Raw genomic sequence first — 27,753 nt, 5'->3', positions numbered from 1 at the left:
CTTTCTTTTACCCATGTCTGTCTGTTAGTCTGTCAGTTTTGCCCAGACTTGTAAATGTTGTTGTCCCGCGCATTTCATTGCATTTTTCTGTTGGTTGCCAGATGTGAAAGAATGAAATAAAGCTTCTACTTTACATACTTTACATACTTTGCATACTTTGCATACTTTACAAACTTTACATACTTTGCCTACTTCTTTCCCCGTTATTTTACTAAGTAAAATTTGCTCTGCTCTTATTGGCTTTTCTAATTTTGGTAAAGATTTTGAGTTTTACAAGTTAGGCGGCCCATCATAAGTGTGTTAAACATGTCACATAACACAAAGAGTCTTTCTCAAAAGATCTGTTACATGTGGTTTATTAAGCCGTTTTATTTGAATGTGGATACATAAATAGCTTTTAATAAGGTATGTGGTAGATTAAACTACCTTAACATAAATTATAAACCCCACGTGAATAGATACAGTGTGTCTCTCTCTACACACTAATGTCTAAGATGTGTTGTGTTTCCCCTTGGAGTCCAGGATACCATTCACAAGTCATAAATAAGAGCATAAACTTAACAAAAAGTCAATAAGGTGATTTTTTTTTGTCAACACCAGCGTGGCTGCCTTTTCTGCATTCACACACATGTCTTTTATGTTATGTTTGGTGTCATTTCTGTTTGAATTTCTTTTGAACATTTCCATTTTGACTTCTTTTCACTTAATGTTTACTTTAGCACCTCCCACATCACACCATGAGTTCCATCGTCATCTGCCAGAAAAGATGTTTGATGCTATATCTATGCTCTCTAACTTACTGACAAGTTTTTCTTTCTCTCTCTTTCTTTTTTTTCTTTAACAATTTCCGTTGCTTTTTGTTCCGTTGGTCTTTATTATTTGTACTGCTCCTTTTTTAATTTGGCTTATTCAAGAAGCAGCTGACCGAGAGAACACACCAGAGCAAAAAGCACCAACAATGCCACAACAACAGACTCCGGGCTATGCTTACAAGCCTGTCTTTTCAACGCGATCCTACCAGTCCTGGTCGTCTAATACTCCCGTTCACGCGCCTAGCCAGGCTAAATCTGGTTTCGGATCTCTCTCCAGCTCCTCATCCAACACCCCCTGTGTCTCACCACTAAAGTCTGTCTGGTCCATCAACTCGGCGTCCCCCATCAAGTCAGTCATCGGAGGCTCCCCAGCTGCCTCTGTTAGGTCCTCTAGTGACATAGGCTCCCCTGCCCGCTCGTATAGAGCTATCTCCTCCCCGATAAAGACAGTTGTGCAGCAGGTCCAGTACCCAGTCCAGTCCTCCCCCACACTTCTGTCGTCCCCTGGGAAAAGCCCCCCTGATCTGGTGTCTGTGAAAGGCCTTGCTGCCCTGCAGGCCAGGACTTCCCCTGTGCCACCTACTGGGTCTCTTCTCGAGAGGTCCTCCATCGCGATGACCCCTCCGGCCTCCCCCAAATCTCCCCTGAGCATGTACAGCTCCACGTTGCCCTACAAGAAAGTGGTGACCTCCACTGCTCCAGTCACGTCCTCGCCAATCAAAACCGTCCCAGGTCTGTCCTCCGTCCGGACAAGCACTGACCCCTCTGCAGTTTCAAGGGGACTCTTCTCGTCTCTCACCTCGCCCCTGAAGTCAAATGCTGCCCCAAGCACGGCGGCACTGATAAATGGAACGGTTTCACCAACCAAATATCGCTCTGCCTCTCCAACTTCTCTCCTGTCAAGCACCCTACAAGAGAGGATACAGGCAACAACCAACGCAGCCACAACCAGCGTCAACGCCGCCCTTGACGAGGTGGAGAAAACCTTCAACTCTTGTTCCGCATCAGGCTATGGAACACTAAAGTCCATGTCTTCCACACCATCCTCCTCCTATCAGTCGTTCCGTTCCTCTGCCTCCAACTCCCTCTATGCCAACATCAGGCCCTCGCCTTCCTCCGCTTCTGCCACGTCAAATACTGTTACAGTACCAGTGTACTCTGTCATTAACGTCTTACCAGAGCAACATCAATTTAAAAAGCTTCCAGATGTGTCCAAATCAGCTGCTGCGCTCTTGTCCCCTAGAAAGATGCCCCCCCCTGATCCCAGCAAACAGTCCCAATCTCCCTTTGTTAGGACTTTGTCACCAGTCAAAACTCAACTGTTCATATCTCCCTCAGCTCTAAAGTCTACTGCCTCCACATCCCCTCTCTCTTCCAGCCAGGAAATACTCAAGGATGTGGCCGACATGAAAGAAGACTTGATCAGGATGTCTGCCATTTTGCAGACGGACACCAGCTCAGCTACAAAAGGTCTACGTTCCGATTCTCCCAAAGAGAAAATGGAGGATGAGGAACCTTATAGAATAGTAGAGAAAGTGAAGCAGGATCTTGTTAAAGTCAGTGAGATACTGACCAAAGATGTACTGAGAGATAACAAAGTTCCCCGCAAACCAAGCATTGAGAATGAGGACGAGATAGAGGACAGCCAACACAGTAACTGGAGAAGTCCACCACGGTATGAGACAGTGGCCCACCAGACTAAATCAAAGACCATACCTGATAGGGATTTCAACCTAGCCAAAGTGGTGGACTACCTTTCAAATGACATCGGTGCTAGCCCTCTTTCCAAAATTGCAGAGGCCAAGCAAAGGAATGAGGAGGTGAGGAGAGAGGGGGAGGAGAAACAGAAACGAGTGCTTAAACCTGCCATGGCCATACAAGAGCACAAGCTCAGAATGCCCCCAACCAACATGCGCCCCTCTGCCTCAGAGAAAGAACTCTGTAAGCTAGCCGAAGCTCTGTTTGGAAGTGATGCCATGTTGGACTCTCCAGATGACATATCCCAGGACAAAAGTCCACTCTCAGACAGTGGCTTTGAGACGAGAAGTGAGAGGACTCCTTCTGCTCCTCAGAGCGCTGAGGGAATGGGACCCAAGGCCCTCTTCCAGGACGTGCCTATTCCTCCTGTCATCACTGAAACTCGAACTGAGGTCGTCCATGTCATACGGAGCTACGAGCCTCCAGACGGCATTCACGAATCAGTCATGGAGGAAGCAAGAGCGGCTAAAACACCTTCCCAGTGCATCGACATGGAGCCCAGATCTCCTGGAGGATCCATTAAGGATCGAGTCAAAGCCTACCAGGCAAAAACCAATCAGGAGGAAGATTCTATGATGGGCAAAGGCATGAGGGTGAAAGAGGAAACACATATCACAACCACAACCCGCATGGTCTACCACAAGCCTTCCAACAAGGATGGTACACCTGAGAGAATTGAAGAAACTATGTCTGTGAGAGACATCATGAAAGCTTTCCAGTCAGGAAGAGATCCCTCCAGGGAATTATCAGGCTTGTTTGAACACAAGGCTGGAGGTGAAGGCCACAGAGCAGAATCTTCACCAAGGCCTTCAGACAGGGACATGTCTGGAATGCCCAAGGTGGAGAGAATTATCGAGGTTCATATTGAGAAAGGTGGCAAATCCGAACCAACTGGAGTTATCATACGTGAGACCAAAAAACACCCAGAAAAAGAAATGTATATCTACCAGGGCAACAGTGGGATGAAGGAATATGCTATCAGAGGGCATGAAGCGGAGGAGCCTGAGGAATCGCTTCCTTGCTATTTGGACTCCACCCGAGTCAATACAACTGTGCCTCAGGAAGATGACAGCCGCCCAAGTTCAGCTCAACTAATGGCAGACGACTCCTATAAGACCTTGAGGCTTTTGAGCCAGCACTCTGTTGAGTACCAAGATGATGAGTCGTCCGAGGTCAGGGGAGAATCTTATAAATTTGCAGACAAAATGCTCCACTCTGACAAATGTGACTCTTCACACTCAGATTCCGATGAGTCAGTGATTGACAGGTCCCGTATGCAGGGCCCTGAAAGGAGTGTCTTTGAGGAGGTAGGCCACCGTGGCTCCATGAGAGAGTTCATGTTGAAGCCGTCAAAGAATACCTCAGATAGGTCCAACCCAGACAGCCAGTATGACAAACTAACGCTGCTGCAGTACTCCTCAGAGCCAGGTAGCCCTAAGCAGTCCGTGTGGATGCGAGTCACAGAGGATAGGCAGGGGAGGAGCAGGGAGAAGGTCTACGAGGACAGGGTAGACAGGACTGTCAAAGAGGCAGAGGAGAAACTCAGTGAGGTGTCTCAGTTTTTTCGTGACAAAACAGAGAAACTAAATGATGAGTTGTCATCCCCCGAGAAAAAGTCCCGGTGCCCAGACTCAAGGGAGACGAGGTCAGGGCCGAGCTCCACGCGGAGCAGCCCTGAGAGATCAGCGTACCGGAATGGAGGGAGTGGAGAGGAGTGGAGCAGGGACAGATTTAGGGATAGATATGGGTCGAATGACAGAAAATGTGCCAGCTTGCCAAGTAGCCCAGAGAGGCGTGCGCTCTTTCAGTATGGCGATGAAAAACAGAAACAAGTGGATGTCTCTTCGACAAGCAGTTTAAGTGACACTTCCAAATCGTTCCAGCCTTCCACTTCTAAAGTCAGTTCAGTGAGAATGAAGTTTGAGGCAGAGGCTCAAAAACAAGATAAGGGTCCTCAGTGGGGGGGACAAACCTCACCCTCTACTATCAGAAAGCTTTCTGAGAGCAAATCGCCAGCCTATCAGGTTTTTGCAGACCGAGAGCAAAGCCCAAAGAAAGATCATGATCCTGATGGCAGTCCAAAAAATGGACAAAACTATTATGTAAGAGAAGCTCAGGCCTTCTCTCAAAATCAGTCAGGTGAAAGGCACAGAACCCTTCCCAAAGGTTCCTCCCCAAAACACAACACCAATATGAAAGAGTCTGAAGAAAGAAAAACCTGGGAAAGCCATGACAACGGACACCACAAACCCTGCAATGAACGCGAAGGGGAAATATCCACCAAGGAGGAAACAACCCAAAAAATTATCTACACAGAGCTTGTGATCCGAGAAGATAGCAGCAACTCTGATCAGTGTAATAGAGCTCTAAAAAAAAACTCGGAATCACAAATTCCTGTTAGGGTGTCATCTAGTTTTATAAACCATCATCAGAGTAGTACATTACAGTTAGATAATTCAGTCAAAGCTCATGATAGGGGTAGTTCACATATACCTACATTAGCTAGAAACAGGTTAAACTGTAGCTCTGAAGAAAACAGATCATCTAGTGATTTGTCATCCATAGGATCTCCCTCAGAGTCGATCACTACTGTAATTTGCAATGGGGTCGATAGTGATCAGGTGGAGTACATGGAAAAGGTGTCACCTGTCGCAGCTGCAGAGAGTTTCAAAGACATCAAGCCTCTACCTGTTTATGTTAGCATTCAAGTGGGAAAGCAGTATGAGAAGGAAACCGCCACAGGGCAGCTGAGCACGTACAAAAAGATAGTCAGTCACGAAAGTCGAACAGTACACGAAACTAGGGGAGCGTTTTACACAGTAAAACAAAAACAGCCTCCCTCTCCCCAGGGTAGCCCAGAGGATGACTCTCTGGAACAGGTCACCTTCTTGGACAGTTCTGGAAAAAGCCCAGTCACCCCAGAGACTCCAACATCTGAGGAGGTAAGCTATGACCTCACCTGCAGAACACCAGAGTCTGTCATCGGTCCCATGGCAGGTATGCCAAGCCCAATCACTGAGGAGTCTGAAGAAGAGGACCAAGGCAAGACTTTCATCTTCAACGAGTCCAAACCAGCAACTTCTTCAGAGCCCCAGAAAGGAAGCCAAGAGGCACCCAGAAGACCAAAAGACAGAAGAATAGCTTATATTGAGTTTCCGCCACCTCCTCCTTTAGAGGGAGAGCAGTCTGAACCCGAGAAGAAAGGATCATGTCCCTCCTCCGAGGCTGAGACGGAGATGATGGAGGTGAACCTCCAAGAGGAGCACGACAGGCATCTTCTTGCGGAGCCTGTCATACGAGTCCAGCCTCCCTCTCCCCTTCCTCCTGGTGCTGACGAGAGTGACTCAAGTGATGATGAGTCAGTGTTCCAGCCCATTCCTCTAAAAAAATACAGCTTCAAGATATCTGAGGAGAACCCTGAACCAAAACGCACAAAGCAGAGAAAGGATAGGAATGGCTCGAATGGCAAGGACTCGGGTTTGATCGGCGAAGAAAAAGGAGATGACATTGAGCTTGAAGCAAATGGTAATGATCAGTCAATCACAGACTGTTCACTAGCAACTACAGCAGAGTTCTCCCATGACACTGATGCCACAGAGATTGATTCTCTGGATGGCTATGACTTGCAAGATGAGGATGATGGCCTGAGTGACCCAAAAACTTCAAGCCTCTCGAATGACGGAAAGGCAGCAGATCGCTCGTTCAGCCAATCTAAGCTTGAGGTCATCGAGGAAGAAAGTTCACCAAATGAGGAGGGAGCAGGGGAAAAGGCTAAATCAAAAAGCAACTCAAAAGAGAAAAACGAAGAAGATGATGAGATTTACACCCTGGAGGGAAGGCACCCAGAAAGGCAAGCATTGGACAGCTGGACAGATGACTTGAACACCACCTTCAAAACTGTTGCCACCAAGGGTCTGGAATTTGATCCATGGTCCACCAAAGAGGGCGAGGATGGATGCTTTGACTCCAAAGGAAAAGATGAGGACACCAAGCCTTTTGGTTTGTCTGTAGACGACAAGTCTCAGGCGACCACACCAGACACTACTCCTGCTAGAACTCCCACCGATGAGAGCACGCCAACTAGCGAGCCAAATCCTTTCCCCTTCCATGAGGGCAAGATGTTTGAGATGACTCGCAGCGGTGCTATTGACATGAGCAAGCGGGATTTTGTTGAAGAAAGACTTCAGTTTTTCCAGATTGGTGAGCATACCTCTGACGATGAGATACCAGGGGACAAGGGGAAGGTGGGCAGGAGTACAGGACTAGTGGCCTCCCAGGCAAACACAGGGGAGAGAGCTGTAGAGGGGAAAGTAGAGGCCACCACAGCCAGCACACCATCCATGACCAACCCCAGTCAGCCCATCTCCGGCTGCCTGGATACCTCACCTAGTGACATTGCAGAGATTGCCTCCTCTTGCACAGTCACTGCCTCTAAGGTTGACCCTAAATTACGTACGCCCATTAAAATGGGAATCACTGCCTCCATTACCATTAAGAAAGACTCTGGTTCAGCCGAGTTAGCGGACGTTAAGACGGAAATAACAGAAAGTCTGATGGCAGAGTATGTTAGTTTGAACAGCAATATTGTTGATAGTCAGTTTGGTAGCAAGCGCTCTGAAACAAAGCCAGGTGATAGGAGAGATCTTCCTACTGAAAATTGCAATAACAACAACAACCTAGAATCATCTAGTGTTCAGGCCAACTACATCCAGCGGGGAAGCGTAGTTTTCAACTTACAGACGTCCTCTCAGCCTACTCTTCAAAAAGCCAGTAGAATAGAAGCTCAGATGAGTAAAGACACAGTGGAAAGAGTAGAGGGGAAAGGTAGCACTCAGAGTGAAAGGAAGGAGAGGAAAGCCGACACACCCAAGGAGTCAGAGGTCAGGCAGCCCAAGTCGAGACTCCCAGTCAAAGCCTCTGGATTTACATTTCAGAGTTCAACCTCAGGGAAACAAAAACCCAGGCAAGTTGTGAAGCCAGAAGCTAGGAAAGGATTCACTCCTGCCCCAGTGCCCCTAGAGCCCAAATCCAGAATCCCAGTCAAGGAGGTTAAAGCAAACAGTGCACTGGTCTCCCCAATTACAGCTCAGGTAGCACCTAGGATGATCAGGCCCAAGGCAGAGAAGGCAGTCGTGCAGGTAGTCAGTGCCTCTAAGTCGCTTCCCAAAGTCAGTCCGGCAGGTGTCTCAGGTACGGTGAGCGAGGCAGCGGCAGCAGCGTGCAGGCAGTCGGACCTGAGCGAGGTGTGTAGACGTTCCATCGAGTTCTTTGAAAGCGTTAGCGGGGAGACGCTAAAGCTGGCAGAGCGTCTTTCAGACGAGGAGAGGCAGAAGCAGAAGCGCAGGCAGGGAGAGCAGTCACAGTCCGAGGAAGACAGCAGCCGCAGCAGCAGCAGCACCTCCAGGAGCAGCTCCCTGTCGGACCCCTCTCAGCCATCACAGCCCTCCAACTCCGCCGGCTCCGCCCGTGGGGCTGTGCCCTCCAGGGCAAAGGTCACCAGGGGGTCGGGAGGTGAGAGGAAGAGGAGCCGGCGGACTGGAGGCGGGAAGGAGGGGCGGCAGGTGGCAGGGACTCGCGGGGCGCCCCCCGTCGCGGAGATCAAGCCTAGTTTGTAAAACTTTACTAGATTTTCATATTGATCCTTATTAGTTGCATGAGCCGTTGTGATTGGTTAATTGATTTGATTTGACTTGTCTTGACTGCCTGTGGCGTGTTTACCTGTAGCTGTCATTATCGTCATACTTGTCATCCCTGTACTCTGTGTTACTGTGCTGTAGTGTCCTTGTCAGATTCGACCCTCCACTCTCTCTCCCAACTATTTTGGCAGAAAGATTACTGTAGGGGCACCAAGAGACTGGGCTACCAGACCAACTAGCTAGTGTCCCACAAAGGCATTCTGTCTGTCTGTTTGTGTGTTTGTACAGACGTGTGTCTGATTTTTATTCCTAGTGTCAGTCTTGACTTAACGAGACCATACAGGTATCTGCATGCTTAGTCCTTCTACCTCTTTATAGAAGATGTCACTCCACTGTAGAACTTTATCCACATCCGTCAAACCTTTTAACCTGTTAATGTTGGCTTTTTGTGTTCTTTTCTATATGATTATTTCCTGTTACTGCCTGCATAGCCTACGTGGTAAACATATTCACAGACACATCACTGGTTTATCTAATACCCTCTGGAACCCTTTTCTTGCCATCCACAGTGCTATGCTAATATCTATATTTAACAAATTTAACAAACACATCCTGTAGTCCTCTGATCTATGACACCTGGTCAGTTCAGCCATCACGTTGTCCCCTATTTCAAAGACACTAAAAAGTTTTCCACAGGGTACCGTTTGGCCAGAAAAGCGTACAGTACAACACATTTTCTCCTGAGGTGTCAAACTGTATGGATGCAACACTGATACATGTATGTTTTTTCTTAATGTCGTGTCTTTCAGGTCCCCAGAGCCCTTGTGAAAGGACAGACCTCCGAATGGCTATTGTGGCCGATCACCTTGGACTCAGCTGGACGGGTGAGACAGCAGTCAGATTTTTCTACCGAACACATATGCCTGGGGTCAACCCGATATTATCTGTTGGAACAGCCTGCCTGGAATGTATATCTATGACTAACTCATGACTTGGACTGGAGTGAGCTTCAACATTATGCTAACCTTATGGTGTCAAAATCTGTCCTGCGATACCTTGTATTCTAGATAGCCCAGACAATATTCTAGATTTGAATATTGTGTCCTTCAAAAATACAGTCCTTTTTTCATTACATTCTTATTTTTAGGAAAAGTGTTTCTATTGGATTCTAGTATGCAATTCAGATACTAATTGTCTAATTGTGACAGTGCAGCTAGTAGTACCAGTTTCTAGGGCAGGTTTAGACTAACAGCTCCTCAGTTTTCTGTTTGGAACAAGACACCATAAGGCATGACTCATAGGGTTGGCAGAAATTATTGTGCGTTTAGCTTTATTATCACACCACATGCCATTAAAAAGCTGCTCCAGAGCCAGTGTTTGTCCTTACAAGCGTATTCCACTGATGGTACAGTGACTGCTGACCGGTGGTGGTCTACAATGTTCTTGGGAAGCAGTGTTTTTAGTAGCACACCATCTGTTGTCTCCAAATCGTATGGGAATATGGGCTAAGGGCTCACATACACACACACACACACACACACAGACACACACAGACACACACACACACACACACACACACACACACACACACACACACAAACACACACACATACATGCATACACACACACAAACTCACATGAGCCATGTCCAGAACCCCCGACAGCAGCATACGATGCAACTAGTCCTGGCTCAGATCCTTTAATAATAATAACAATAATAAATATAGCTGCAAGCAGCGATGCGGATTCCTCCTAAGATTGCGAAACCAGGGGAAAATGTATATTCTTTACAATTTTGGAAAGAAGAGTAAAAGAAGGAAAGAAGAGTGAAGAAGGGAAAGAAGAAAAGAAAGAAGTGTCTTGCTAAAGGACACTTCGAGAGGGAATTGAACTTACAACCTTCTGATTACCAAACAACTTCTCTACCCCTGCACCACTGATGCCCAGGTTAAAATTTCAAAGATTTGCTTAGATATTACTTCACTTCCTGCTTTTCTGCTGAATTTGAGTGGCTGTACCGGACAAACGGTTGTGAGGATCAAAATTCTGATGAATACTTTTTGTGAGGCTTGGTCTGAAGATCATCTCTGGTAATTTTGAAGAAGATTTGACCAAAATTGTAGGAGGAGTATGCTTTCAAAGGTTTTTTGATAAAACCGGGAATAACAGAAAATCTATACAACCGAAAATTGGCGCCATTAAACGTTGAATTCGTCTTGATCCAAGGAATCCAATGGTACCTCATTTTTGAAAATCGGTCAAACGGTTCAAAAGTTACAGTGTTAACAAAAGTCCAACTTTGACCCGTTGGTGGCGCTAGTGTGGTCTAGTGGGAGACATGAAACTTGGTGTGAGTGAAGAAGGGACTGTCCTTAATGAGTGTGCCAAACTTCAGAAAAAGTTACCATATGGGATTTGAGATAAATTGTAGGAAGAGTAGGCTTTCAAAGCAGTTTGATAAAACCGGTAATAGCGGAAAATCTATACAACCGAAAATTGGCGCCATTGAACGTCGAATTCGTCTTGATCCAAGGAATCCAATGGTACCTCATTTTTGAAAATCGGTCAGACGGTTCAAAAGTTGTGTGTGTTAACAAAAGTCCAACTTTGACCCGTTGGTGGCGCTAGTGTGGTCTAGTGGGAGACATGAAACTTGGTGTGAGTGACGAAGGGACTGTCCTTAATGAGTGTGCCAAATTTCAGAAAAAGTTACCATACGGTTCTAGGGGCTGCCATTGACTCCCATGGTACAAGAATAATAAAACCTACAATAACAATAGGTTTCCTCCTGACGGAGGAATCCTAATAATAATGTAATTGTATAGCACTTAACAAGCATATACTCACAAAGTGCTTTACAGCCCTTATCAACAATCAATATGGAGGAGGATGCAAAAGATCTGCTTCAGATCAGGACTAGGCCTGAGTAACACTTGAGTAACACTTGAGTAACACTTGTACATCTCTGAGCATCAGTCTTCATTCAAATTATGATTTGACTTCCTCAGAGTTTACCTTTGATTCTACCACATGATTAGTTCCAAACACATATGATGTTTCTTTTTATAGTCAACAGTGGTCTTTGTTACCTATGTTAAATACGGCCCTCAATTAATTACAATGACAGCGTGCAAGTCTGATTTCAGTCCATGGCCTTGAGGTCAAAGATAACTGAAGAATTGACTAGTGAATCCTTCAAGGACATTCAGAGGGTTCATAATGGAGGAACTGATGAATCTTAACTGCTGGAAGAGTTACCTGGAAGAGCTTTTGGTCCCTGTAGGCTTTGCTCAGGATCAAAGGCAAACAAGATAACAAAGTGCACTGAAGTCACCTCTGCCCAGGCACCTGTGTTTAATCTGACTTTGTAGTGTTTCAGTGTACTTGTGTCTGTGGCTGTGTGCGTGTGTGTGTGTGTATGTACAGGAGAAGTTGGCTGGCAACTTTCAGATAGAGAAAGATGGCTGGTACACACACACACACACACACACACACACACACACAAGCACACACATGTACACGCACGCACACACATTAAAACGCCACTTAATGTCAGCCATAAGCTATTGCAACACAGGACCACGTAAAACATTGCCCCCTGCTGGTCTCACAAGGCCTTGCAATGCAGCACAAGGACATAGGATTTGTCTCTGTATTGGCAACATGGTGTGTTGGCCTTCGTATGAAAAGAAGACATTTAGATCATGATCATTGAATGTTGTTATTTAATACTGCATATTGGCACAGTAGATCAGGATGTGGCATGATGTGATTTTTGTTCTTTATTGCAGAGGTGGCTCGTGAGTTGAACTTCTCTGTGGATGAGATCAACCACATCCGTGTGGAGAACCCCAACTCTCTGACCGCTCAGAGCTTCATGTTGCTCAAGAAATGGGTCGGCCGAGAGGAAAAGAACGCCACGAGTAAGGACTCGCCTCTCTACTTTCTATTCCTTTTCTTTCTTTCTTTCTTTCTTTCTTCCCCTTTCATATTTTCTTGCCTGTTTCTCTTTCCCTCTGTGCATGTTCCCATTGCTCGATTATTTTTCCTAATGATTAAAGTCTCTCTCCTTCTTTTATCATCCCCATTTTCTATCTCATTCTCTCTCTCCCTCCTTCAATTTCTCTCTGCCTTCTTTTCAGCCTTCATCTCTTTCTCTTTTATCTTAAATATGATTGAAATCTTCTCGTATGACACAAGGGCTGTCCACACTGCCAACAATAACTATAACGACAACTGTAACTATAACTATAACCTCCCACAAATATAAGTCATGGTTTAATGTCATGCCTTTAAAACTCTGAGTGGCTGTCATTTTTTTATTATTCACAAAATCGCTCTGAAAGTGATGCCCAACGATATCATTCTTAATGCCTGTGTTGTTATAGTGTGTGGTGTAGATGCTGCCATTGTTAGCTAGAGCAATATAAGACTATATTCACAGTTATTGTAATAGTTATTGTTGGGAGTGTGGATGGGCCTTTAATGTGCTCCTTCTGTTCTTCCCTAGCGGACACCTTGACTGCTGTGTTGACCAAAGTGAACAGGATGGACATAGTGACTTTGCTGGAAGGGCCCATATTTGACTATGGTAACATTTCAGGCACCCGAAGTTTTGCAGATGATTACGCTGTGTACCAGGATCAGGCTGATGGTAAATTTTAGGTCCATCTAGCAGACCTCCTTCCCCATCCCTCCCCTTATTCCGTTTTTTCTCTCTTTTTTTGCAATCGTTCAGCATTATTTTGGTAGCAAGGCACCTGAAACCATTGCCTTACACCTTACGGAAGATGTGGGGGATTTGGAATATCTAAATTTTCACTCAGGAATTGTGTACATCCGACATCACACTTTGTAATCATCTAGAATCAGGGATTGGGACACCACACTGAAAAAACCCAATCCGTGAATCCAGGAATGTTCCTTTCTTTCTTTTTTTTATCTTTAAGCGGAAAGCTACACAATACCCTGTGTGGGTGACAGATGCCCCACGTTTATTTTTTCAAAACACATTTTTAGAACTTGTTGTTTTGTTGTTTGTGTTTGTTTATTTCCCCACCCCACACCCCCCACTCCGAGCAGTTTACCCTCCACCGCCCACCCCCCTACCCCCGCCCCCTGCCCCCTGCCCCACTCATATGCATGTTGGTGTACATGCATGTAGATGACCATTTGGAGCAAAGCATTACAGCATGATGCTCTCTAAATGAATAGGGATGATTAGGGACATCAATTCGGACGCCTGACCAGCCTTGGGATTGAGATAATAGATGACTGTGACACTAATTAACAATCACTGTGTAAGATTAATGAATTAAGTCTTGCAAATGATCTTTTAGTCCACAGAGCTCTGTGTTGAGCTTGCTTGATCACTGATGTGGGGTGTGTTTGCTCTAAGTCTTCTCTTCACTGTCAGTGTAAGACACAGATTGGCAATGGAGGTTTTGAAGGAAGTGCATGTGATGACTTTCTGTTTGACTCCTGGCAATGTCTGAGTTCTAGCCCGATTCAACTCTGTGTGTGTGGCATGTTCTGTATGAGGGGGCGAGCCGCTGCTCTCTTCCGCCCCCTAGCTGTAGACGTCTGTACACCTCCCTCCACACCCCTTCCTCTGAGTTGATCTTCACTTCCAGAGAGGGAGAGAGAGAAAGAGCGAGAAAGGGAGGAAAGATAAAAAGGAAGGGACAAAAATTGAAAACCTTGAGGGGCACCTAGACTGCCTGCCAGCTCTCCCTCCTTCCCTCCTGTGCAAACGTTCTCTGGGTCATTCTGTCCTCTCATTCGACAAAATCCATCCATCCATCCCGTCATCTTTCCATCCACCCACCCATCCATCCTTCCCATATATCTTCCTCCAATGTCATCCTTTTTCAGCATTTAGTTTCCTCGCTTTCCTCGTCTGTGTCAGTGTGACTTCAGTTGTCTTGCATGTGTCTCTGTGTGCTTGTTCTCGGTTTTGTCTCTGTTGGTGTGGGTCATTGTGTGTGACATGTGTAAGTCTCAGGTGTGGCAGTTAAAGCATCAGACATGCACTCAGACACAGTAATGCTTACAAACACCCACCCACACACACACACACACACACATACACACACACACACACACACACATACACACACACACACACACACACACACACACACACACACACACACACACACACACCATCATAACTCACACACTGATACACAGTCACACCCAGACACACATGTACACTGACATATTACTGTCAAGTCACTGCATTAGGCCCTTCTGTCCATTATCTCTATTTCTTTCTCTCTCTCTCTCTCTCTCTCTCTCTCTCTCTCTCTCTCTCTGTCTTGATGTTCTCTGATGATCTCTTGTTCTGTCAACATTCATTATCCAGATCATGTAAGAATGAAAATGCCCCATGCGATTAATGTTTCACTGTCATTGTTTGTTGAGCTTGTGTGTTAGAGTGTGTCGCATGTCCTTGTGTGTACTACCTTGTCCCATACTCATTGTTCATTGGGCTTTTATGTGCGTGTCTCTGTATGAGTGTGTGTTTCTCTCTCTCTGGGTGTCTGTTTTGTGTATGTCTTTGCGTCTTTGTGTGTGCGTGTTGTGTGTCTGCGTGTATGTGTCCATTTGTCTCACCTCACACAGGATACCAAAGCATCCTAGAGGATCTCCATTCAGGCCCATCCACTCAGTCGTCCCACCGCCCCCCCTCCCCACTTGAGCTGGAGCCCATTCCTGACCTGCCCCTTGATCCCCCCACATTGTCCCACTCCTGGGGCTACCAGTGCCTCACTGACGAGAGCATCCTAGGCCCACCTGAAAAGCCCCCCACTAGACCCCAAGACCTGTCCCTTTCACAGAAGCTTGACACCCCTGGAAACACACACTCACCCCCATGTGCCCCAGTCGAGACATACCCTCCCTTTCCCTGTCCCAAATACTATGATCTCGCCCTCAACCCCACCATATACATTATCCCTCCTCCCTACACTCCGCCTAGCACTCCCTGCTCAGACTGGACCTTCCAGGCCACCATACACACACAGGAAGAGGAAGAACCAATACACACCACACATCAAAATAAGGAAGAGGAAATGCTAACCCCCAAACATCCCATCACCCCCTCCACTGAGCCCTGCAAACAGCCCCTGTCCCCGAGCACAGACCCCAGTGAACATCTGCCCGAGGGTCAGGAGGAAGTTGCACCATCATCATCACTGCCATCATCATTCTCATTCCCGTCGCCCCGGCAACCGCATCCAGTGGGTGGAGAACAGGCAGCGGCATGTCAGAAGGGCTTAGAGGCAGTCCCACAGCCCTGGGCCCAGGCACTGGCAGCACTGCAAACAAAAGAAGGGGAGGAGGAGGAAGCAGAAGAAAGAGTGAGGGAAGGGGAGAAAGACAGGGATGAGAGCAAAAACAAGAAGGAGGTCGAAGAGAAGAAAGAGGAAATGCCTTATTCTTTCCCGGAGTGGGTAGAGATAGAGGGATGCTGTGAGGTAGAAGTGGATGTCGTAAAGATGAAGGACAGCGTGAGGGAAGGAAAGTTGGATGCTGACAAGGTAGAGGAAGAGGGGAAGAAAGTTGAAGAGAGAGGGAGGGAAGGAGAGATGGATTCTGAAGAGGTGCAAGATAAAGAAAAGGAGGGAGAGGTAGACGTTGAACCGATGGAGAAGAGGGGGATGAAGGTAGAGGTGGATACTGATAAGATGAAGCAAAGGGGGAAGGAGGGAGAGCTGGAAGCTGAAAAAGTGGAGAGGGACAAGAGGGTAGAGGAGAAAGGGGAGGATGGAGAGGTGGATCCTGTGAAGGTGGAGGAGAGAGGGACGGAGGGAGAGGTGGATCCTGTGAAAGTGGAGGAGAGAGGGATGGAGGGAGAAGTGGATCCTGTGAAGGTGGAGGAGAGAGGGATGGAGGGAGAGGTGGATGCTGGGGAGGTGGAGGAGAGAGGGATGGAGGGAGAGGTGGATCCTGTGAAGGTGGAGGAGAGAGGGATGGAGGGAGAGGTGGATCCTGTGAAGGTGGAGAGAGGGATGGAGGGAGAGGTGGATCCTGTGAAGGTGGAGGACAGAGGGATGGAGGAAGAGGTGGATCCTGTGAAGGTGGAGAAGAGAGGGATGGAGGGAGAGGTGGATCCTGTGAAGGTGGAGGAGAGAGGGATGGAGGGAGAGGTGGATCCTGTGAAGGTGGAGGAGAGAGGGATGGAGGGAGAGGTGGAAGCTGGGGAGGTGGAGGAGAGAGGGATGGAGGGAGAGGTGGATCCTGTGAAGGTGGAGGAGAGAGGGATGGAGGGAGAGGTGGAAGCTGGGGAGGTGGAGGACAGAGGGATGGAGGGAGAGGTGGATCCTGTAAAGGTGGAGGAGAAAGGGATGGAGGCAGAGGTGGATCCCGTGAAGGTGGAGGAGAGAGGGATGGAAGGAGAGGTGGATCCTGTAAAGGTGGAGGACAGAGGGATAGAGGGAGAGGTGGGTCCTGTGATGATGGAGGGAGAGGTGGATCCTGTGAAGGTGGAGGACAGAGGGATAGAGGGAGAGGTGGGTCCTGTGATGATGGAGGGAGAGGTGGATCCTGTGAAGGTGGAGGAGAGGGGGATGGAAGGAGAGGTGGATGCTGGGGAGGTGGAGGAGAGAGGGAAGAGGGCAGAGGAGAGAGAGAGGGAGGGAGTACCCAAAGCAGGGCAGGAAGAGGCAGGTAACTGTTGGCTCTCTGCAGGTTGGCACAGCGAGACGTCCAGCGTGAACGTGGAACCGCCTACCCCCGGACGTAGCCTCAGCTCTGACCTCATCGACAGGCAGGAGAACAGGTCAGGAGGTTGCTACTTCTGCCCGATATATATACGTATATATACAGTATATATACATTTATACAGTGCAGTCAATAAGTATTCAGACCCCTTCACTTTTTTCACATTATGTTAAGTTGCAGCCATATGCTAAAATCGTTTAAATTCATTTTTTACGATTCTACACTCAATTTACACTTAATCCCCTTATAATGACAAAGCGAAAACAGGATTTTGGAAAATGTTGCTAATTTATTAAAAATGAAACACTGAAATATATATTAGAACTTGCATATGACAAAAGTAGCTGAAAGCTCATGATTGGAATCTGCAGCGTTTTCCTTGATCAGCTTTCCATAATCCTCATCCCAGTCTTTCTCTCTTCACTTTCCAGCCAGGAGAATTCCAGCGACTCCGTCACGTCCTCGTCGCGGGGCGAGTCCGGTAGGCCACGTCAGAACGGGGAGCGCTCCGACAGTCCAGCCCAAAACTCCCAAAACCAGCGTAGCGGGAAGAGCACAGGGGCGCGGGGTAGAGAGGAGGGGGCCCTCGTCTCCGAGCACAAAGTCCAGGTAATAGAGAACACAGCACATGACAACCTGACACTGGAATCAGCTCTCACCTGGGCTATCACAGAGTCTGTAGTAGTGTTAGTGTTAGTGTTAGTGATAGTGTTAGTGATAGTGATAGTGTTAGTGTTAGTGATAGTGTTAGTGTTAAAAAATCAAAATCATCATTACTTTTTGCACAACTTACCATTTGTTGGTGTTCATCCAAGTTTGAGGTCTGCATGTAAGTTCCCATTACACACAAAAGCAACAATGAGACATGATGAAGTTATATGCCATACCAGCTGCCATGGCATAATCTGTTGTAGAGTAATCTATGTTTTAGTGTATGGTAATTACATCACAGAAAATGACCTATGCAAGTTATAAATATACTTCCTGTCGTTCCTGTGTGAAGTGGTCAAACATCTACACATTTATACATCTTGATGAAGTTTGTAGCTGTTTTGGAACACCATGGAGATTAACTGAAAAAAAGGAAAAGAATTGTATCATGGACTGTAACCCTCCCTTTATTGTGTCAAAATATTTCTGTCAAATGAACTAAGCTAAAACTAAAAGTACACAGGTGCACGCAGGGTTGCCTTAGTTTAGAGGGGATGAAGGATCATTTAATGTAGTGCTTGGGAAAGTAATTTAAAAAAAGGTTTGGGACACTTGTGTTCTCTGGCCAAATGCTGAAGATTTAGGGTGGCCTTATTTTAGAAGGAGCAGATGAAGTAGAATGTGATTTATTCCGTCACAAGTAAAAGACCAACAATGTCACAGCACGTATAATGACTCTGCGGTTCAGACCTACTTAAATAAGGGACAGGGAATGAGTGACTCAGCAGTTTCCCCCTAACCAGTACATTTGTTAGCAGCTGAGTGCTACAGACTCTGGCTCGGACGAGGAGCACACTGTCACCACCAGAGTGTTTCGCAGACGCCTCATTCTAAAGGTACCAGTCTGGACCCGTCAGGGATTCGGGTCCAGAACCCTAGGGTCTTGGTGGGATATCACAGGGGTTGGAGGGAGGGCGGGGGCTCTGAATGAGGGGTTATGTGGTGTTGCTTTCACTCTGCTATCAGCTTTTGGCTTGGTGTGTGCTGGGAATTTGGCCCGTGGCTGGACTGAACCAAACCCAACCCAGATAGTTGCTGCGGGCCAGATTGGGGTTGATTATAGGCCGGAACGGGGATTCAGCTGGATGATTTCCATCTTTCTGGCAGCACTTTCACTCTCACTGTCTGTTTCCTAATCTCAAAGCTCATTTCTTACGTCTGCTAACCTCCCTCTTGGTGATTTCTGTGAGATAGTTGTTAGTAATCTGTCATCCTTCTGGTGCTATTTAACAGTCAGCAGCTGACACTGGGAGAGATCTAAGCCAGGCTCTGCTGCTGTCTGGGATGGTCTGACCCATAGAATTGTAAAGAATATGATGGCTGTTAGCAACATTCTTCTGTGTACAGGCCTCCCTGCTCTGCTGGGGGCTTTGATTATGTTTATTACTGTCAATAGTAATAAAGCACACAAACACACCTTATTTATGAAATTTATGGAAATGTTCTGGAACAATCAAACACGTCATCAGTGCTCTCGTTGTTTCATTCACAACTTAATCATGGTTTGACACAGAGCCTTGTTGGGAACAGGAATGGCCATTGTACCCTTTCTAATTCTGTGGGTCTGACCGCTGTCATTGCCGAGATAATGAGCAAAAACATGATTATGTTATTCAATCCTGCTAAGAAGGATCCACAGCACTGTGCCATAGACTACAGATGTGTTCTAGAGTCATTTATGTGTCAGTGTTGGGTTCTAATCCATACTAAAGATTTTTGGAAATTTGAAACAATTTTTTTCATTATTTGAATTGGGGAAACCTGGTTTCTTACCAGGTGTGGCTATTCTTATAGGCCAGCCATTACCGGTGTTACTTGTTTTATCCCCTGTTGTAGTCTTATTTCTTCAAAGCAGGATTGAAAAGCACTGTGCTAACGTTTCAAAAGTAATCACACTGCAAATTTTTTCCTCCCGCTTTGCTGGTTTTCCTGCTGGTTTGTGGTGGTGGTCACATGTGCAGTAGATACTAACCATGCTAGTTTGCTCTCAGCACACAAAGCACCAAATCAATCAATCCCTTCGCTTGCAGGCGTGGAGTAATCAGAAGCCTTGCTGATGCTGTGTGAATAGTATTAAATGAAAAGACTGCAGTGTGTGTGTGTGTTTATCAGAGTATATAGTGTTTTTATAACTCCTTGACTTCAGGGTGAGGACGCGAGAAACATTCCTGGGGAATCAGTGACAGAGGAGCAGTTTATTGATGAGGACGGGAACATCATTACTAGAAAAGTAATTCATCACCTCTATCACCCTCTCACTCCCTCTATCACTACACATCAATTAATTACTCCATCTGTCTATCTATCTATCTATCTATCTATCTATTTATCTGTATGTCTATCTATGTATCTGTATGTCTATCTATCTATCTATCTATTTATCTGTATGTCTATCTATCTATCTGTCTGTCTATCTTTCTATCTATCTATTTATCTGTATGTCTATCTATCTGTCTATCTATCTATCTATCTAGCTATCTATCTATCTATCTATCTGTATGTCTATCTATCTAGCTATCTATTTATCTGTATCTCTATCTATCTATATATCTATCTGTCTGTCTGTCTGTCCACATCTCCCTTTATCTATCTTTTATCTGCTCTCCTTGAACCTTAAGCTGGACTCTTCTGTCTCCTCTTCCATGTCATCAGTGTTACCCCTGACACTAACTCTTGACCTTTGACACTTGAATAATCCCGCAGATCATCAGGAAGGTGATCCGCCGTGTGGACACCCCTACCCCAGAGGACCAGGAAGGGGAGGGGGGCGACCTTGACCCCTACCACAGGCCCTGTTTAGAGGGGGACATGCAGGGGCTCGACCCCCATGAGGTTAGCCCTGGTGTGAGATGAGTATGAAGCTAGAATCGCGCCTGAAATACAAAGAAGCACAGAGTATGATTTGTGCTTGGAAATGCCGAACTGTAAGAACAAAACACTGATCGCAGGTGTAATTCATCATCATGTCATTCGTCATTTTTGCCCGCTTTCTCCCGCAAGGTCTGTGTCAAAATTGGGGGATGTTCCTAAAAAAAAACTAAAGTTACTCATAGATTCGGAAATAGATAATTACACTGTATAATATGTCTATGGAAAATATTTGTGCCTATTTCTTTAACTGACGCTGAAGCTAGGATATGTTTTTTTTTTTTTTTAAAGATTTATTTTTGGGCTTTTTTATGCCTTTAATTGTACAGGACAGTGAAGTTATGACAGGAAGCGAGGAGGAGAAGAGGTGGGGAGAGGAATGGGAAACGATATCAGGCCAGACTTGAACCTGTGTCCCCGCGGGCAATGATGCCCGTAAATGAGGGGCTTATCGGCTTGCGCCACAGTGCCCCCCTCTAGGATATGTTTTTAGCTTTTATACCGCAAACATATCTGTAATATCTTCCATTTGTGTTTCGTTTGTTTGCGTTGAGCATATAACAGTAGCCTAGGTATCCAATCACGTTCAGTCGTCATCAACATCAGGCACACAATGTAATGTCTTTTGGTGAAGAATGGAAACCAAATGTAATAATAATAATGGATTTTATTTATATAGCACACTTTAAAATACAGTGAAATCTCAAATTACAATTTTAATTAGTGTTTCACTTTTAAAGTTTTTGCTGTTAAGCAGATCGGAAGTTAGAATTACAAACTGCAAAATGCCATTTTGTAAGTAGTAAATTACAATTGCGATTAGTGTTTCGCTTTGACAGTTCACCATTGACACCATTGACACATATGCTGTGTTTCTTTGTATTTAAGGCTCGATTCTAGCATCATAGATAAGACGAAGCCTGGATCCTCTTAGTTTGGTGTGTTGCTTGGCTTGCTTATACCCTCAGGAGTGTGCGCTTTGAATCTTCCCAGGGGTGATGGGTTAATATGTGTGTGTTGATTAACTGCAATCTTTCTACTTTCCTTCAGATTCTAACATCATTGGGATTGATTGGTCTCACATCTGTGACCAACTGCTTGTAATCACTCATGATTATAATGTCTACATTTGTTGTGTTGTATGGCATGTAAAATGAAATCACCTGCATAAGTAAAAAATGTGGATAAATGTTCTGCTCTCGTTTTGACCTAAATAGAATTACAGGATTTTGCAGGACACGGCCTTGTTACTCAATCATAGGGTTAGCTCAGCTTCTGTGCTGTGTTTTGTCCGGTGTTTACCTCCTTCTTTAAATGACAGATGCTGTTAGCTGTGCTTGATGCTGTGAGGAAAAAGGACGACTCCTCGAAGTTAAACCAAAGATCAGTCTTTAATAGTAATAATAGACAGTAGCAAAGCACACAAAGATACTTAGAATTTACAAGAAACAAAATAATTGAAACAATGAAATGGTCAACAATATATACAATACATTCATGAATATATACTAAACTTCTAAAGGAAGGGGGGGGGGGGGGGTCACTTTTCCCATGTGTAATAATTAGGTGTATTTCTCGAATGTATAATAATGTTCTGGTAACTCCCTTTTGCGTTAATCAGGTTCCAGCAACCTTTGTCAGGCTGTTTGATCAGCAACTTTTAACTATGGATGTGTTCAGTTTTGGTGACCATTTGGTTGGGGTGATTTCTCACTGGCCTCCTTCCACGTCCATTCTATAATTGATAGCCATCTCTTAATTTTCCTGACTTTCCTGAGGTGTTAAAGCAACGCAAGCGTGTGGATGTTTGCATCATTAGCATAAGACCACCATTTGTCGGAAGCGGTTGTTGCGATTAGAACTCTCTAATCAAACTTCGTCTTTGCGAGGCAGGGTTGTATCAATCTTTCACAATGATTTGGGGTTTTGTAGAGATTGCGCTTGAGTTTGGTGTGGTGTTGGCTTGGAGTTTCTGGCTGTGCAGTTATTAACTGGTGTTGCTCTCATAGGTTACTGCTCTGATTCTTAACGCCACTATACTGCTATAGTGTGCTACATCAAACACTGTGATATAATGCAACCTAACGTGTGTGTGCGTGCGTGTGCTTTCAGGGGGAGGTGTCCAAGGCCAGAAGGAAGGAAGATAGGAGATCTGGAGAGAAGAAGGCATACTCTTAAATGCAGCTCTGCCTTAGCAGGTAGAGATGCTGAATCTTAACCTTTAATTGCTTGATTGTAACTACTGATACTGTTTCACAATCTTTAACTATACTAACTAGATTCTTACATAAGGCCATTTATATCTTACTTTACCTGCAAGTCATATTATTTCATAGCTAGCCTACGACTGATAAAATATATAAAAATGTTTGCAAAAGTCATGTGGCTGCCTCATTTACCAGTCTTTTTACATCCTTTAGACTTGCAGGATTTACCGGATCTGTTCCCTTGTGGCAGTGTCATGGCTGCACAGTTCAAAGGAGGGGATGATTTTGGCCAATAAACACACTTCTGCAGCTTCCACGTGTAAAGGCATGGTGTTTGTTGAGAAAGAGGACTTGTACCGTTTGATTTTTCGCATGAGCATGGCAACTCACACTTCATCCTGCAGAGCGGGGCGCCTATGGCGGTTTCCCAGCAGCCCCAGGGCCAGGAGGCAACCACTTCCTGTCTGTTACAGGACCTCTAAGGACTTACTTCCTGTCCCAGAAGGTACTACTTCCTCTATATAGAGGAGTCCATATGGTACTATTTCCTGTCTACTGAGGAAACCAAAGGGCACTACTTCCTGTCCACAGAAGAACCTCTAGGGTACTACTTTTTCTCATCGGAGGGACTCAGCGGGCTGTTCCTCCTGACTCTACTGGGACGTGTAAGGCTAAGGATTGATCGCCGCTGGCATCAGAGGAGAGGAGAAAACTGAAGGAGTATCTTCAGAAACAACAAACACAGACTCCCAGCGTCAGCTGCAACTCAACAAACAATTCCATGTGACCAAAGAAGGCACAAACTATTTTGTTAAAACAAACAAGTCAAACAATATGGACTCTTCAGAAGCTCCTCCCTCACCGGCCTTATAGCTTATCTCGGACCCACGTCAGGATGTAAATTGCAATTTTTTTATTTAGCTTAACTTAATTTTTGTTTGTTTTAAAGACAAATTGATGATAATTTTACTGTACATAAATTACATTGTGTAAAATTATGAAAAATAAGTATTCAAGGTTCAGAAGGCACAAAGTCACAAGAACTTTTTAAGTGCTTTCAACGTTATTGAAACAGTACCACTCCAAAGGAAGGTTTAAGTGTAAGTTCACATGCTCTTGTATAACTAATTATTATAGCTAAAATATTTGTAAATTGAAAAAAATTGTTCGATTTTAACTGAAGTAATTTCCTTGAAACTTCTGCAGATTCTGGACTTCCCAGAATAGGTGTGCTAATCTAATTCTGTGAAACAAAGATTTAGAGTACTAATATTTTGACGCATGCTACTCACGTTATTTTAAGTACATTTTTCTAAGTTTGCAAACACTATATTTCAACCAGACCAGAAATAACATTTCCCTGTCTGCATCTACAGTCCTTAATGTTTCTCACAAGTTTTATATTCCGAAAAACGTCACACAGAGAATGTGAAGGTGAGGTACTTTTGTTTGGATGCTTCCTTGAGGATTAATCTACTGTGTTGTTCTTCTTCAGTTTGAAGGGCATAGATTCAGGTGTTGGCTTGAGTGCTGAGGATGAGAGGGTATCTGAATGTATATGCTGGTAGACTGGCTCGCTGTTTAAAATTAGTAATGTGTCCTGTGTAAACGGCTATAGGATATAGAGGTCTCTGTATGTTGTAAGGCAATTTGTAATCATATGAGTGTATTCATTGATTTTTTTGTTTTTTTGTTTTAAGGCTGCTGTGATTTCAGAAAGGGAAAGGCATTTTTTCCAGGGATTTGTTGAAATATTTCTTCCAAACTGAAATAAGAGGTTCACATTTGACCTTCACTGACTGTTGTTCCTCATAACATATTGTGTGTATGGTATGATATATGAAAAAAAAAAACACTGGATGGTCATAACAATTATTTAAGCTTAAATTGACTTGTTTAAATCTACAATGTGTGACATCTTTTTAGAATCTGTATATTGCAGTGTCTGCACTGGTTTGATTGATAGCTTAGAATTTTATTTTTGCATCTAGAGTTTTTCTTTAAAATGATTTTCACTAGAGCCTGTTTTAGTCGAATCTGTTGTGTGTAAGGTGTGACGATTCTGCCTTTAGAGTGCTGACCTACTCCGTAGACAAGTGTTTGGAGAGGAGTCATCGTGATGAGGAATCATCTTCTAGAATGTTATCAATTATGACATTATGTTATGGATTCTAGAATGTTACTTTTTGCATCCCCTTGTAGGCGTCTGTCTTGGGGAGAGGGTGGGAGGGACTTAGTAAGGTCAGAATATTCTGTTGATTTTATTTGATGTTTGTTTCCACCCAAGCAGCATTTTGGTGTATACAATTCTTACTGAGTGAAGCCATTTTAATGTCTCTATTTCAGCACTTTGGTTATTGAAGGTCTTCTCTTTTAGAAGCTAGCAGCAATGACGCCATCACAATGTCTCAGACGTCTTTAAAAAAAATCCAACAATAAAAATGCATTGATTTTGCAAATCTTAGGATATATTGTGTTTTTATTAACTGTTTATTACACAAGTAGCTTGCCAGTCATAGTTTTTCTCACACATCGAAAATACTACATAAAACTCCAATCAGTAACTGATGGTGAAGGGACCAGCATAGGTCATAAGAATATGCCATAGTCAATAAGTCAATGATATTATACCTAGTTATAATTATTACTTTTATTTGGATTTAACTAGCCATGAGTGCACTCTCCTTAGTGAATATACTTTGGGCTGACCTGGGTAGTGAGGTGTGATACTAGACTCTCACCTCCCCCCCCCCAGGTCGAGACAAAGAACCCTGCATGCATGGCCCATTTGAATTATCGGTAACACCCCTTAGATGTCAGTGTATTTAACAGACTGTCCCTCAAGGGATAATCAGATATGCTGAGGTGAAGTCCTGTGAGGGAGGATGGATCTGAAAGTCTCTGTCTCACAAGTGGTCGGCCGCCATTCTTCAAGAATAAACCTGAATCCTGACTGATCAAACCTAAGACTGAATCTTCAATATATGGTATAAAACTAATTACCATTAATGGACACTGAACATCTCAGGAAATGGAAGCAGCCTTTATTAAAATCTAGAATTGTGTGTTTTTATTAATTGTTAAGTATATGTAGCTAACCAGTCATAGCGTAACTGATTGATACTGAACATCTAATGTATTAGTCTACCACATATGCAGTTTGCACCATATGTACACACTGGAGAAGTGATGGATCATTTGGAGCACCAGATGAACAAAAATTATTGATGTGTGTAAAAATGTGTAAAAATAAGGTTGTGGTGTAAACTACTCCAATCTTCTCAATTTTGGTGGTCATGGTAGGTAGACTCTGAATGCTAACACTAAATGCTACATGCTATGTTATTTTTTCTATCAGACAGATTTGATTCATTGATTAAGAATATATGCAGTTGCGGAGATTTTTTCCAAATCTTGTTTTCAAGCGGTTTTCAAAACCTATTCAGTTCAAATGTAGCTGACAATATGGATTGAAATAGTCAAAATACAACTGTGCCACTTTTGGCCCTTGTTATTATTTATCAATGTAGACGTTTCATTTTGTAGAAGATAACGCTTTTAAAAACCTGTGAAAAAGGCTATGTGGAACACTGCTTCCTTAATAAAGAGCCAAACCGAAATGCTTCTATACAGTTCCGTTAGTGTAACTAACACCAAGTAACTAGCCAACTGTACACCTAGAAAGCAGATCTGGAGCAGCTATGAACCTGACTGTGATGTTGATTAGTTGTTCCTGGTGAAAACGTCATTCTGTTTGACAATATAACTAGCAGTGCTGCAACCGAAAAACAATGTCCTAGTTTAAAACTAGCAAGTTTCAACGTAAGGTTTAACACACACTTTACATCCAAACATACGATTAAACCTGTGCTCTGACTGCTGGAATGGGGTCTGTGGATCTGGGCCAGGTGATGATTTCATGACTCACCATGTATAGAGAGGCTTCCTCTTCTGATCCAGATGTAACTACAATACAATCTAACACAGTGATAATAATAATAATAATAATAATAATAATAATACTCACATTTATATTGCGCTTTTCAAAGTTCTCAAAAACGCTTTACATATTGTGGGATAAAAGAAAATAAACAATAAACTCTTAAATGAGACATAAAAATGTAAAAAGAAAAGAAAAGAATAAAAAAGGGGGGGGGGGTAGTTGGGGAAGGCAAGGCTGAAAAGGTGGGTTTTGAGGGCCTTTTTAAATGATGACAGTGTGGGGGCATTTTGATTGATCATGATGACTTCTCCACATTCTTGGCCATGTGCAAGAGTAGGATGAAAGTGTTTGGTGGACACGGGACAACTTCTTAAGGGCTTTATTCTATCTGTATCAGTAAACAAACTGAGGGGATTACTTTTGTCCCCTGAGGGGAATTCGTTTTTTTTTTTCATAATCACAGGACTTGGGTTACAGATGTGCACCCATTTTAAGATATGCAGAAATGGACACCATTTTTACCATAAAACCTTATGTCAGCCAAAAAAAATCAAGGGTGGTAATTGCCACAGAAGTGCTGTTATGAAGCTCATCAAGACATCTGGGCCACAACACAACAATGTGGTAATTCTTTTTTTATATATATATTTGATTTATTTGTAGACATTTCAAAACAATACTTAAATGTACAATAGTCCTCACAGATAAGTGAGAGGATAACACATCAGACAGCCAAATGGTGAGGATACACATTACAGCCCCCCACCCCTCTCCCCCCTTCCCAAAACAAATATACAACTAAAGCAATTTGAGACACAGACAGAAAAGAAAATTATAAAAGCAAACAAAAAACACAACACCAACAATAACTGGCTGTTAAACGCTTGCAGTGGCAGATAATATTGTAGAAAAATATGCTTATACTCATTCTTACCATCCCACCTTCTCTGACCTTCAACTCTCTCACTCACATCCACTCATACACACACACACACACATGCACATCCACTTGCATTAATTGAGCAAAGTAAAGACTATAAATAAGGAGACAAAAACATATACATAACAATAACTAATAATACAAAAAAATA

General features: G+C 44.2%; 1 protein-coding gene across 14 annotated transcripts in view; it reads left to right on the top strand.

Moving 5' to 3' along the window:
• ank3a (ankyrin 3a) overlaps positions 1-25,178 on the top strand; it is a 106,162-nt gene extending 80,984 nt beyond the window's left edge. For 12 of the 14 annotated variants that reach the window (XM_031579154.2, XM_031579146.2, XM_031579149.2 and 9 more), the window contains 11 exons: positions 915-8,177; positions 9,016-9,090; positions 11,998-12,129; positions 12,717-12,860; positions 16,901-16,991; positions 17,365-17,542; positions 18,400-18,480; positions 19,791-19,874; positions 20,348-20,476; positions 22,625-22,710; positions 22,933-25,178. In XM_031579154.2, coding sequence (XP_031435014.1) covers positions 915-8,177; positions 9,016-9,090; positions 11,998-12,129; positions 12,717-12,860; positions 16,901-16,991; positions 17,365-17,542; positions 18,400-18,480; positions 19,791-19,874; positions 20,348-20,476; positions 22,625-22,690 — 8,243 coding nt within the window. In that variant the 3' untranslated portion in view covers positions 22,691-22,710; positions 22,933-25,178. The remainder of the gene's footprint in view (positions 1-914; positions 8,178-9,015; positions 9,091-11,997; positions 12,130-12,716; positions 12,861-16,900; positions 16,992-17,364; positions 17,543-18,399; positions 18,481-19,790; positions 19,875-20,347; positions 20,477-22,624; positions 22,711-22,932) is intronic. The other 2 variants (XM_031579151.2, XM_031579152.2) reach the window with 1 other exon arrangement.
• Positions 25,179-27,753: the final 2,575 nt, after the last annotated feature.

Source organism: Clupea harengus, chromosome 13 (assembly GCF_900700415.2).
Source record: "Clupea harengus chromosome 13, Ch_v2.0.2, whole genome shotgun sequence".
Classification (NCBI taxonomy): Eukaryota; Metazoa; Chordata; class Actinopteri; order Clupeiformes; family Clupeidae; genus Clupea; species Clupea harengus.
Note: the sequence above shows the minus strand (reverse complement) of the source record. Positions and strands in the feature narration are given on the sequence as shown.